Below are 13284 nucleotides of genomic sequence, written 5' to 3' on the forward strand. Positions count from 1 at the left end.
TAGCTTTTGCGTTCAGAAAGATGTGCATTTGTGCTTGTGTGTTTGTATATCCTGTACCTTTCCATGGTTCTTTTTCTTCCATAACACTTTTCACCATAAAACATACCAAATATTTCACTTGTTTATTTGTTTATTGTCTTTCCCTCTAGATTGAAACTGCATGAGGGCACTGCTTTTGTGTCTTTTGTTGCTTGGAATATCCTCAATAACTAGCAGGTGCTCGGTAGATAATTGTTGAATGATTAAAGAAGTGAGTGCACATGTATTACACCACACATAGTGCATGGTTCTATCATTCTAGGAATCTGAAGGATAAAGAGGTGACCTGGAGGATCCCTCTCAAGGTTTTCCAGTCCTAAAGGTTCAGAGAGCTGGGTGACCAGTTGCCTGTCAGATGGAATCCAATGGGAGCCTGACTGGAAGGGTCACTCCCACGGTGTTTGGAAGTTGGTTGGGGGGGAATCTGGAGGGAGGCCCAGTGGGCTTGAAGGTCTTACCTTTCTTGGGACTTGCCTTCTGCAGAGGGGCCAGGCAGTCCTCGCCTTTCACAAGAAGTGGCTGAACATACGTGGATGACAAGTGGCCCTTCTGGACAGCGTAGGAGATCAGGCCCTCCATGGCTGACAGGGCAGCAGGGCTGGGACTGTGGCCTGGAAGAGAGAGATCTGTGGGAAACCTCAGTCTGGCCTAAGTTTCAGGGGGCTTTGGGAAAGGACGAGATGCCCTGCCAGCCCCTGCATAGCTGTTGGAGGGGAATAGCCTCATCTCCTAGGTCGGAAAGCCTGAGAGTCAAGGATCCACCTGGATGGAGACTCAGTGGCCCAAGGTGAAGACTTTTCCCAATGACCTGCCAAGACCTCCTTCATCCACCCTCTCTCTCTGTGGAAGAGCTGGAAGGCAGTGCCATGCTCAGGGATACCCACTTGGCTAGGTCAGAGTTTCCATCGATAGGGCCCTTCCAGGCATGTGCCAGTCTCTTTACCTGCATTAACTTCTTTAATCCTCACCTCTGAGGTAGATTCCATTATGAACCCCATCACTCACAAAGAGGAAATTGAGGCTCTGAGAAGTAATGTGCTCAAGATTCCACAGCTAACAAGGTGATGCCCAGGAGGCAAAGAGTGGTCATGAAAACAAACCAAGCTGAAAACAAAGAGTCCTCTGGCATTCTGGAAACTGCCTTGGAGCTGGAAATGGAAGATGTGGGCTCATGTTCTGATTCTTTTCCTTACAGCTGTGTCACCTGGGTCACTTACCTCTCTGAAACTCAGGCTGCACCTTTGTGTCATATGACCATGAAACTTATCTGGACTATCTCAAAGGGTATTGGGAGGGATCAATGAGAAACTAGATGTGCAAGAGCTTTGTTACCAATCAAGGGTGCAGAAAGTCAACGGATGGTCCTGGAGCATGTATGTTAGGATGTGGGTGGGATGGGGCAGCAATGAGACTAGAAGAAAGTGGAAGGGACTCAGGGATTGGAGGCCTCAAGTGGTTTTTAATAATTGTATAGAAAATCTCAGAGTAAGAGAGATGGAAGAGAGATGCCTGGCAGGAAATGAGAAAGCATGGCCTAGCACAAGAAAGTGACAGAGCTAGAGAGGAAGATGTGATAGTCATTGACACAGAAGTGAGAGCTGAAGACCAGATCCTCCCAGGACGAGAACAAGGCTGTGGGGAGAAGCTTGGCTAGCACCTGCACTGTGAGATGGCCAGAGGAAGAGAATCCTGCCACGGAGGCTCAGAGGGATCCCAGAGCAGTAGGAGGAGGACCACCAATGCCATTCATGGAAGTCAGGGGAAAGCAGAATTCCAGGAGACAGTGGATCATCAGGGAAGTATGACAAGGGTGAGGAGAGAGTGTAGAAACAAAGTAGATAACTCTTCATAGAAGGGAAAGCTGAGATGACCATTACCTTCCTTGGTGCCGAAGAAGGCAAAGCCCAGGGAGACATTGTTGTAGCCCTGGGTGTGCATGCCTTGGATGTTCCAGCCAACACCTTCATACACCCTGCCATTGTCCCCAACCAGGAAGCTGTGGGACAGGGTAATACAGGTTTAGTGGCTGGCCCATGGCACATCCCTGTAAGAAGAACCACTTACCCAACCTCCAACGGGAGGAGGACTACAGTCATGTTCACTAAAGGGACTTGGCAAGGATTCATCACAGACGATGGAAAGACCAAGTGATTTATACTCATCCTTAGAATTCAGAAGGACCCACTCCCATGCTTCCCACCTCCCTCCCTTGTTCAGACACCCAGGTTTTATATAAATCACCCTGCACGCTCAGAAGGAGAAGTCCTGGAGCCACCACAGTAGCTAACACAGACCCAAACACACAATGTAAGATTCTTCTCAGCTTCCACATTTCCTCAAACATGACTCTCTTCCTTCCTCCAAAATGCATGCTGCCTGTGTAATCTCCACACAACCTGTTCATGTGCTTTCTCCCTGCCAGGGTGATCGTCTTACATAGACTTCCCAGGAAGGAGAGACTCAGACAGGGACATAGATGCAGGTGGTTTATTTGGGAAGAGATCCCTGGAGCCAGAGTGAGGGAACACGGAGAGTGAGGCAGAAGGAATAAACCCAACAAAGTGGGTGCAACTGGGCTGGCTTCACCATGGCCACCTGGGGCTCAGTCCCTCTGCCGACACGTGACCTTCCAAGTAACCATGCATATGCACCTTAGAATTGCCCTTCAGAAGGGCTGGGGACTGAGGAAGTTTTCTACAACTCCCGCCCCCCAGAGCTACATTAACTCCCCTTCACTATCAGGGTCTTGGGTGAAAGCCTGAAGCAGAAAACAGAGAGATGCACTGGGCACTTGCAGCAGAAAGCCATCACCATGCACAGGAACTGTCCACAGTGGAAGTCAGAGATGGGCCAAGGGCTTGTGGTCCTGGGCACCAAGAGGGTCTATGAGAGTGATCACTGGGGTACGAGATGCCTCACCCACGTGAAAGCCCCTACATGCAGTGCAGTGGGACAGGCAGCAGGCAAAGAGCCAGTTTTGAGCTGGGTCCCCTCACCCACAGCATAGAGATGGTAACGCCTGCCTTATAACCTCACACCTTGTCGGGGGAGCAAATGCGCTCACATCCATGGAAGTCATTCATAACCTGCCATGTGCTGTGTGAACCAGGTATGAGGCAAATAGAAAGTATAGTTATTACTTAACCTTCCTTGCTCCCTTTTAGGAGATCTCGGAGTCAAGGATCTCATAAAAGTTCCAAAGGATTTGGAATTTTATAGGGTTTTTTACTGTTTTATTCATTATAAACCTGATATAACCTCAACCCGGAAAATGAGGAAAACAGAGATGAGAAGGGGAGAGAGAAATGCCCTAAGGAGCAGCTTTGACCACGTCCTTCCACATGCCTCCAGCCCAGCTTCTTACTTGTAGGCCATGTCGCACCAGCTGTTGTTGTGCACGTGATGGGCCTGCAGCTCCCGCAGCCTCTGACTGCAGACAGTCTGGTTGTGACACTCCAGTCCAGGGACATGATGCGTGACAAGAAAATTCACTGGCATGGTCAGCTTGGTGCCGCAGCCAACAGCTTCCGCTCCCCACTCCTTGCGAGAGACCATAGTGGAGACAGCTGTCGGGTAACCACAGGGAGGTGTATCTTGCCCCATTGTTACCGCATTAGCCCCCTGGGCCACACGTGCCGTCTGGACAGTGTCTGCCCCATGGTGGTGGGAGATCCCTAGGAAGAGGCCTTCAGCCGGCAGGCAACCCTCCTCTTCTCGCTTCCACATTCCCATTTCACTTCCACTCACCCCCAATGCAGAGTCTACACCTGCCCAGAGAAGCCAAGATGCTTTGCTCCCTGATCCCAGTACGTCCCCCATCACAGACAGATCCCATCCTGCAGCTTCTTCCCTGCTCTGCTCTAGGCCCCCCTGCTTTAGGAAGCATCTCCTCACCATTCACTCTGGGAAAGCCCTGAGCAACCCCTCTCAGTTTCACCTCAGCACTAATGCCCTCCATTTGCACTATGCTCACTGACAGTTTTCTCTGTGACTCTAACTGCGTCCTTTGTCCTGCTCCGAGCTCCCTGGGAGAGGCTACATCTCCTCCTCAGCCTGGGGGTTCCCTCCAGGTAGGGCCTGGGTCTTCCCTTCAGTCTGAGGACTCCCTGAGGGCAAGGTGTGGGTCTCCATACCCAGGCGAGGGGGCTCCTGGGTGCAGAGGCTGCCTCTCCTGTCCCTGGGTTTCTGACCTCTCCCAGCACCACCCCTAGCCCCTATGGCCCATGGCCATCCATGCTGGTGGTTTGCCAGTTCACCTTTCTGCATCTCAGTCCCACCTGCCCCCATTGGGGCCACAAGTGGCTCTCAGATCTGAGCACCACTTCTGGTCACACAAGAAACCCCAGCCAGTTCTCAGGCCTCCTCACCACCGACACCCAGTTTGCCTTTTTCAATGAGCTGGGAGACATTGCCAAACAGGTACTGAAGCCCCTCTGACAAGTGTTTAGCTTGTGTTTCATCCCAGGAGGAATCACCTGCAAAGGAACCTTCCACTCTGCATCAGTCCTCAGGGAGCCCCAGGACCAGCCATCTCAGAGGCACAGGCTCAGGCCAGAAGTGGCCTCCCCCTCTCCATGACCCCTCTGTCTCCTAAGATCCCTGAGCCCCATCACAAGGCTGACCTCCAGGCTGACCAGAGGGCCACCTCCAGTAGCAGCACATGGCGTGGTTTTCTCCAATACCAACCCAGGTTATCCCCCAGGGAGATAGTTAAAGAGCCAAGGGCAAGGAGTTGGAAATATTGTCCTTTTCTCACAAGCTGCATCTACACACACAATTGGCAAAAAAAAAATCCAACCTGGAAATGCATCCAAGCACTTCAACCACCAAGTCCTCTCTTGTGTGGATTTACCTAACGGAAGCGACAGGGGAGACTATGTGGAGAAAGGATCAGAATAACCTACACAAATCAAGTCAGTTTCTCTGGGAGGTGTGATTGATTTGGGGGGCGCTTGCTATGCCTGTGCTCCTGTGTGAGGGCCCATGGGGATGACATCCTACCCACAAGGAACTTCTCTTATTGACAAGCACAAACCCCAGGCATAGGTTGACTCTGGTTGACATGATAATAATACAAATACAATCATTGTTCCCATTGCCCAACTGCGAAGTCCTTCGTGTGCATTATTGCATTTAATCCTCACAATAAGCTTAGGAGATCATAATCTTTTCTCAATTTTCAGATGGGAAAATTAAGGGTGAAAGAGCTGAATAACTTGTTCAAAATCTTTGCTCGAGGCAAGGCGAGGATTCAAATCTCGATCTACAGACTCCAAGTCCTGAGCTCTAAACGCAAAGCTATTCTTTCTCCCTGAGGGAAAGCAAGCATTTAAAGAATTCCTGTTATGGGACTTCAGGATGATCCTTCTCAGTTACTCTCTGATCCAAGAAGGAAAACTCACCGCAGGCCCCGAGACCCAGAGCAGAGAAGACAAAAAGCCACCGCAGCATCCTCAAGTGGTCCCAGAACACTGACAGGGAAAGTGTGGACTGTAGCCCTAGGAGAGACACTGACAGTTAACCCTACAGTGCTCACCCCTCAAACGGGGCACCCACCCCACTGCATGGTACCCCTGTCTGCCTCCCCACCAAACTGTGCTCCTCCTGAGGTTCAGCACCTGGCCAGACTTCTCTGGTCCCAGCACACCTCAGGTGGTCTCACAGTCAACACCCTCATCCTGTTTCCCTGGGCAACTTGATTTCATTGAGTGCCTACTATGCGCAAGGCCTGTATGGACATTCGCACATGCAATCTTATTTAATCCTCACACTAACCCTGCATGTAGGATCACTGACCCCCATTCTTAAAGAAGAGGGCTGTAAGATCCAGGAATACTAGAACCAAGAAATCCAAAGGCACATGGATGGGTCTAGCGCAGAGAACTTCCCAGTTGGGGATAGGGTGAGCTGAGGGAGTACAGGAATGAGAGCACCCCAGGTCTAGGGCAGGGGAAATCTCCTGATCTTAACACTCCATCTGGTGGAGTCCTGTCCCTTTGGAGAGAGAGGGCTTCTCAAGAAGAAACACGCTCACACTCACACTCACACTCAGAATACCTGTGGGTCCCGTGCTGTCCCAGCCCCGAAGGTCAGGGTGTAGGCGGCTCACCCCTCATTGGCTGGCGCTCCTCCCTTCCAGACTTGGCTTCTGGCCCTGCCCTTCTCCAGCTGCTGCCTCCTCTGGCCTTCACTCTCCTGTGCACTAGAGGGCACTCCCTCCCTGGGAAGGAGCACTGGGGCTCTGGCTTTCCAGAGAGAAGAGGAAAGCCCAGGATCCCTAACAAAACGTAGAGAGGAGGAGGAGAGCAGAGTTCTGAGGCTCTGAGCCGGCTCTGTCCATAGCACCGAGAGGAACTAGGTGAGACCAGACTCTGGCTGAGAGCACAGGGACCCGCCCTGTGACTAAGCCCAGGTACCTCCTCCCTGGGAAAGGATGAGATTGACCAATGCTCCCAGAGCAACTTCCCCATCCCCAGACCTCAGGAAGCCCAGCCAAACTGGCGGTGCCTGAGGAGGGACCTGGGGGTTGTGTCCCGACATCTAGGGACTTGCTGCCCGTGGAGACAGATCTGCTGTAGGACTGTGAAGGCTGTGGGTGGAGGTCACTCACCAATACCATGCCCCATGCACCCCCTTCCACCAGGGTCACCAGCAGGGACAGGAGGGAGGCAGAGAAATAGAAAGGTACTTTCCAGGAAGCAGCACAGAAGGTGTCATCATCACTAGAACTTATTTTGACCCTGTGGCCACTGGCGCATTCATCCACCACCCCCACCTTAGCATCAAGCTGTCACCCACTCAGGACACCTCCTACAAACCAACAATCTCCAGCCCCTTGCCCACTCCCAGCTCAAGGCCAAATTAGAGTCATCACCTAATGTGTTCCACAGTCTGCAGCTCTGGTCTCCCAGAGCCCTTGAATCTTCACAGGGGAAACTCCACATGACACTTTTCACAAGTGCAATAGGACATGTGTCTCCACAGGGACCTGCTGGGGCCCTCACCTTCCAGCAGGTGGGGCAGCCTCCTGAGACTGCTAGATGGACACTTCTGAGGGAATGCCCCAAGTCCACACAAGTTGCTCTGAGTGGAGCTGAAGCCTCACCTTCAGGCCCATGGTCCCCAGAAAAGTACCCTTGAAGGGACCCCAGAATACACCAATTCCACCTGCTATCCTCCCCAGTCCATCCACCCAGGCCCAGGGCTGGGGAGAAAGGCGCCTGGAGCAGTGTGAGGAGAGCAGGGGGTTCATGAGCTCATCCTGGGGCAAGAGTGGAAACGGGGCAGGCCTGGAGAAGAGATGGAGGAGATGAAGAACTGAAGCCTGGGGACCGACACTGGAGGGACGTGTAGGGTTCCTGAACCTTGTCATTTGCTCTGTTCTTCCATGCCTCTGCTGTCTCTCCATCCTGACTGGTAGTAAAACTCTCACAATGAGAAGGCCTGGGGGCTCACCTCTGGGGCATCAAGTTAGGGAGTAAGGAGCCTGGTTCCCTTCTGCAGAGGGGCTTGGAGAATGGGAAGCCCTAAGGAGAGACTGGGTGGTGGCTGCCTAAGTGAAGAGGAAGCAGGTAGAGCCTAGGGCCTACCTAGAGACCAACAAATTCTTGGGGAGCAATAGGCTGAGGGGCTCCCTGAGGCAAACGCCTGTTCTGGATGAGGGTCAGGAGGGAGGAAGAGTGCAGCGTGGGCTGTGCCCCTCTGGTTCTGGCACTTAGGACTAAAATCCTAACAGACCTGCTATGTTCTGGATGACCTGGCCCTGGTCACCCTCCCCAGCCCACTCTCACATCTCTATCCAGAGCAGTTCACTTCCTGAGTGTCCCCACCTCACTCCTCACCCGGGCCTGAGGCTCCACATCAGCCTGGCGTCTTCCAAGAGTCCTCCTGTGGAAAAGAAGGAAAGGAAAAGAAAAGCAGGCAGGCACACACATGTGCTTCAAATAATGCATCACCTAAGGCCGTGGTTCTCAAAGAGTGTTACAGGAAACCTGGGAGTCCCCAAGACCATTCACGAGCTCCATGAGGTCAACACAATTTCCAGAATAATATACCCTGAGCCACCCACCACAGGAAGCACCCCGCAAACCAAGAATCCCCAGATCCTCCTCTTCCTCACTGCTGATTTTTACACTATGACACAAAATCAACAGTGGGTAAAACTGCGAGTGTCTTAGCAGGAACAAAGACAGTGGCACCAAACTGCACTGGCCGTCATTGTATTCCTCACAGTAGATTCTTTCAAAGTGAATAAATGATCCACTTGAGAAAATTCTTAATGAAGCAGTGAGAAGTGTTCATTTTATTAAATCTCAACCATGGTTGTTTCAAGGAAAAGCATTTGTACGATGGAGTGGCGAGCTGGACTAGCCACTTTTTTCATGGAACATCATTTTTACTTGAAAGAACAAATAACAGCCCAACTATGGATATTCATGCTAGGGTACATGAGGCAGACATTTTCTCGAAAATGAACAGAGTGAACCTTTCACTTCAAGGAAAAAAACCAAAGGGATTTGTTGGCATAATAAAATTGGAGATTTCAAGCAAAAATTAGAATTTTGCAAAATTTGTGTCTGCCACTGTAAGTTGACAGTCTCCCAATACTTAAAGACTTTTCTGATGAGATCAATGGTGATATTAATAAATGTGACTGTATGTATATATATTAGATAATAAAATGTGTCAGCATTTGGAACATGTGGATAACTCAGTGAATCAATATTTTCCAAATGACCAATAGATGATGTTACAAAATCATGCCTGGATAAAAGATCCTTTCAGATTTCGTGATAGACCCAAAGGATTCATTGATAAGGTTTCAGATTCTATAGTGCAACTAATATTTAAGAAACCTCCACTTGTTGAGTTGTGGTGGGTTATCAAAGAAGACTACCCACATCGACTTCTAAAGACTGTTAATATATTCCTCCCCTTGCCAACTACTTATCTGTATGAGACTGGATTTTCTGCACACATTCAACCAAAACAACATACAACACACTGAATGCAGAATTAGATATGAGAATCCAACTGTCTTCTTTTAAGCTGTCTTCTTTTAAAGAGGTGTGCAAAAATTTTAAAAATGATTTCATTCTTCTCACTAGCTTCTTTTTGGAACATATAATTATTTTCCATTTAAAAAATGTTAATATATAATGGGTTTGCTACTTTAAGTGAATTAATAAGTATTATAAAATTTTTAAATTTCTAATGTTGTAAATATGAATAGGTGTAACCCACATACACAAAAGCTCCCTGGAATACTCAATAAGTTTTCTTGGTTTTTTTTTTTTAGTTTTTTCTTTTTTTTTTTTTTTAGTTTAGTTTTGTTTTCAATTGCAGTAACATTCGTTTATAACATTATGTAAATTTCAGGTGTACATCATTATATTTCAATTTCTGTATAAATTACATCACATTCAGCACCCAAAGACTAATTACAATCCATCACCACACACGTATGTCTAATCATCCCTTTCGCCCCCTCCCCCTCTCCCCTTCCCCTCTGGTAACCACCAATCCAATCTCTGTCTCTATGTGATTGTTTGTTGTTGTTTTTATCTTCTACTTATGAGTGAGATAATACAGTATTTGACTTTCTCCCTCTGACTTATTTCACTTAGCATAATATCCTCAAGTTCTATCCGTGTTGTCACAAATGGCTGGATTTCATCATTTCTTATAGCTGAGTAGTATTCCATTGTGTATACATACCACATCTTCTTTATCCATTCACCCCTTGATGGGCACCTAGGTTGCTTCCAAGCCTTAGCTATTGTGAATAATGCTGCAATGAACACAGGGGTGCATGTATCTTTACTCATTTGTGTTTTCATGTTCTTTGGATAAATACCCAGCAGTGGAACAGCTAGATCATATAGTAGTTCTATTCTTAATTTTTTGAGGAATTTCCATACTGTTTTCCATAGTGGCTGCACCAGTTTGCACTCCCACCAGCAGTGTATGACAGTTTCCTTCTCTCTATATCCTCTCCAACACTTGTTTCCTGTGTTGTTAATTATAGCCATTCTGATGGGAGTAAGGTAATATCTCATTGTAGTTTTGATTTGCATTTCCCTGATAGCTAATGATGTTGAACATCCTTTCATGTGCCTGTTGGCCATCTGTAGGATAAATTCTTAGAATCATGCAACCTTCCAAAACTGAATCAAGAAGAAATAGAGAATTTGAATAGATGAATCACCAGTAAGGAGATCAAAACAGTAATCAAAAACCACCCCAAATATAAAAGTCCAGGACCAAACGGCTTCCTTGGTGAACTCTACCAAACATTCAAAGAAGATTTAATATCTCTCCTTCTCAAACTATTCCAAAAAATTGAAGAGGAGGCAAAGCTTCCTAACTCATTCTATGAAGCCAACATTACCTTGATACCAAAACCAGATAAGGACAACATAAAAAAAGAAAATTACAGGCCAATATCACTGATGAACATCAATGCAAAAATCCTCAACAAAATACTAGCAAATCGAATGCAACAATACATTAAAAACATTGTACATGTTCTGATCCATGATCAAGTGGGATTTACTCCAGGGATGCAAGGATGGTTCAACAAGTGATACACCACGTTAACAAAATGAAGAATAAAAATCACATGATCATCTCAATAGATGCAGAGAAAGCATTTGACAAGATACAGCATCTATTTACAATAAAAACTGTGAATAAAATGGGTATAGAAGGAAAGTACCTCAACATAATAAAGGCCATATATGGCAAACCCACAGCTAATATCATTCTCAATGGTGACGAACTGAAAGCTATCCCTCTAAGAACAGGAACCAGACAAGGATGCCCACTCTCACCACTCCTGTTTAACATAGTACTGGAAGACCTAGCCAGAGCAATCAGGCAAGAAAAAGAAATAAATGTGATCCAAGATTGGAAAAGAAGGAGTGAAACTGTCACTATTTGCAGATGACATGATTTTATATATAGAAAACCCTAAAGAATCCACCAAAAAACTTTTAGAAATAATAAATGAATATGGTAAAGTTGCAGGATACAAAATCAACATACAAAAATCAGTTGCATTTCTATACAGTAAGAACAAAGTAGCAGAAAGAGAAATTAAGAATGCAATCGCATTTACAATTGCAACAAAAAGAATATGATACCTAAGAATAAACTTAACCAAAGAGGTGAAAGATCTGTATGCTGAAAACTATAAAACATTGTTGAAAGAAGTTGAAGAAGACACAAAGAAATGGAAAGCTATTCTGTGCTCTTGGATTGGAAGAATTAACATAGTAAAAATATCCATACTTCCTAAAACAATCTATAGATTCAATGCAATCCTTATCAAAGTTCCAATGACATTTTTCACAGAAATAAACAAAGAATCCTAAAATTTATATGGAACAACAAAAGACCCCGAATAGCCACAAGAATCCTGAGGAAAAAAAAACAAAGCTGGAGGTATCACACTCCCTGATTTCAAAATATACTACAAAGCTATAGTAAACAAAACAGCATGGTACTGGCACAAAAACAGACACAAAGATCAGTGGAACAGAATCAAGAGCCCAAAAATAAACCCACACATCTATGGACAGCTTATTTTCGACAAAGGAGCCAAGAACACACAATGGAGAAAGGAAAATCTCTTCAATAAACGGTGTTGGGAAAACTGGACAGCCACATGCAAAAGAATGAAAGTGGACCATTATCTTATACCATACACAAAAATCAATTCAAAATGGATTAAAGACTTGAATGTAAGACCTGAAACCATGAAACTTCTAGAAGAAAACATAGGAAGTACGCTCTTCAACGTTGGTCTTAGCAACATATTTTCAAGTACCATGTCTGACCAGGCAAGGGAAACAATAGAAAAAATAAACAAATGGCACTACATCAAACTAAAAATCTTCTGCACAGCAAAGGAGACCATCAACAAAATGAAAAGACAGCCTAACAATTGGGAGAAGATATTTGCAAACCATATATCTGATAAAGGGTTAATATCCAAAATATATAAAGAACTCATACATATGAACAAATAAAAAACTAAAATTCAAAAATGGGCAGGGCCGGCCCCGTGGCTTAGTAGTTAAGTGCACGTACTCTGCTGCTGGCAGCCCGGGTTCGGATCCCGGGCGCGCACCGCTTCTCCGGTCATGCTGGGGCCACGTCCCACATACAGCAACTGGAAGGATGTGCAGCTATGACATACAACTATCTACTGGGGCTTTGGGGGGAAAAAATAAATAAATAAAATCTTAAAAAAAATGGGCAAAAGACCTGAACACACATTTCTTCAAAGAGATTTACTCAATAATTTTTCATATGTAAAAGAGTCCATAACAAAGATTGAGAACCAGGCGAGGAATGCCACAGGCTGCCCTGATGCAGCCGGCCACAAGGGGGCAGCACACACCCTGATAATCCCAGCATCCCCTTTCACCTTCAGGAATCTTCCCCCATCTCCCTATCCCCTTCACTGCACATCACTCCCTTTTTTTCCTTCTCTGCATTCTCCCGTTTTGCACAACTCCTTAATTACAGGAAATAATAACCTAAGCATAGGTTCCATCAAACCCAAGTCACTGACATTATTCTGCAAACGTTTATCAGATGTCTCTCATATGCAAAGCTTATCATCCAGGGATGAGTAAACACCAGAGCCCTCACTCTCAAGGAGTTAATAGTCTTGTGAAGGAGACCGACTCAAAGGCCAGGAATTAGAATGCCAATATGGTAATGTATGTGAAAGTCCTTTATTTTCTATAAAGGGATGAATACTTCAAAGCAATTCCTGAGAGGCACAGGAAGCCAACAGTGAGATACTAAGATACTCTCCAGGATTTTCAGAAGGATCTGGAACCTTGGGAACATAATGAGGACAAAAAACAGTTTCTACAAGAGACAGAAGAGGAGAAGGACTGGAAAAACAGAAGCCAGGGAACAGAAAAGGGAACACCAGATTTTTCAATTTGGAAGGTAAAGTTTCCCAGAAATAATGAGGGTTATGAGAGAAGACAGCCAAGGAGGAGAAGAAGGGGTTGTTAGACTGGGAACACTGTGGTCAAGAATCTAGGAAGCCAGGTTACTGGAGGGGCCTCACTGTGGGTGCTGGAGCAGTGCGGCAGGGGGCAGGGAACGGGCTGCTGTGAGCAGGGTGTCTCAGAGACCTCAGGACGGACATCAGTGAAGGCCTCGAGGAAGCAAGGAGGTAGCCAAGGCTTGGTATGGGCTGAGCCCAAAGGCGCAGAACAG

The 13284-nt window shown here is 46.6% G+C and overlaps 1 protein-coding gene across 3 annotated transcripts in view; it reads right to left on the reverse strand.

Annotated features, from left to right (window-relative positions):
- Positions 1-13284, reverse strand: part of LOC131404482 (peptidoglycan recognition protein 4-like) — a 156357-nt gene that overhangs the window by 6220 nt on the left and 136853 nt on the right. The window contains exons 2-6 of one of the 3 annotated variants that reach the window (XM_058539186.1): positions 7881-7926; positions 5442-5537; positions 3404-3605; positions 1917-2035; positions 498-650 (exon numbers count right to left, since the gene is read on the reverse strand). In XM_058539186.1, the coding sequence (XP_058395169.1) occupies positions 498-650; positions 1917-2035; positions 3404-3605; positions 5442-5490 (523 nt within the window). In that variant the 5' untranslated portion in view covers positions 5491-5537; positions 7881-7926. Of the gene's footprint in view, positions 1-497; positions 651-1916; positions 2036-3403; positions 5538-6148; positions 6183-7880; positions 7927-13284 lie in introns of those variants that run through there. The other 2 variants (XM_058539185.1, XM_058539184.1) reach the window with 2 other exon arrangements.

The sequence above is a fragment of the Diceros bicornis genome, chromosome 4, assembly GCF_020826845.1.
Source record: "Diceros bicornis minor isolate mBicDic1 chromosome 4, mDicBic1.mat.cur, whole genome shotgun sequence".
Classification (NCBI taxonomy): Eukaryota; Metazoa; Chordata; class Mammalia; order Perissodactyla; family Rhinocerotidae; genus Diceros; species Diceros bicornis.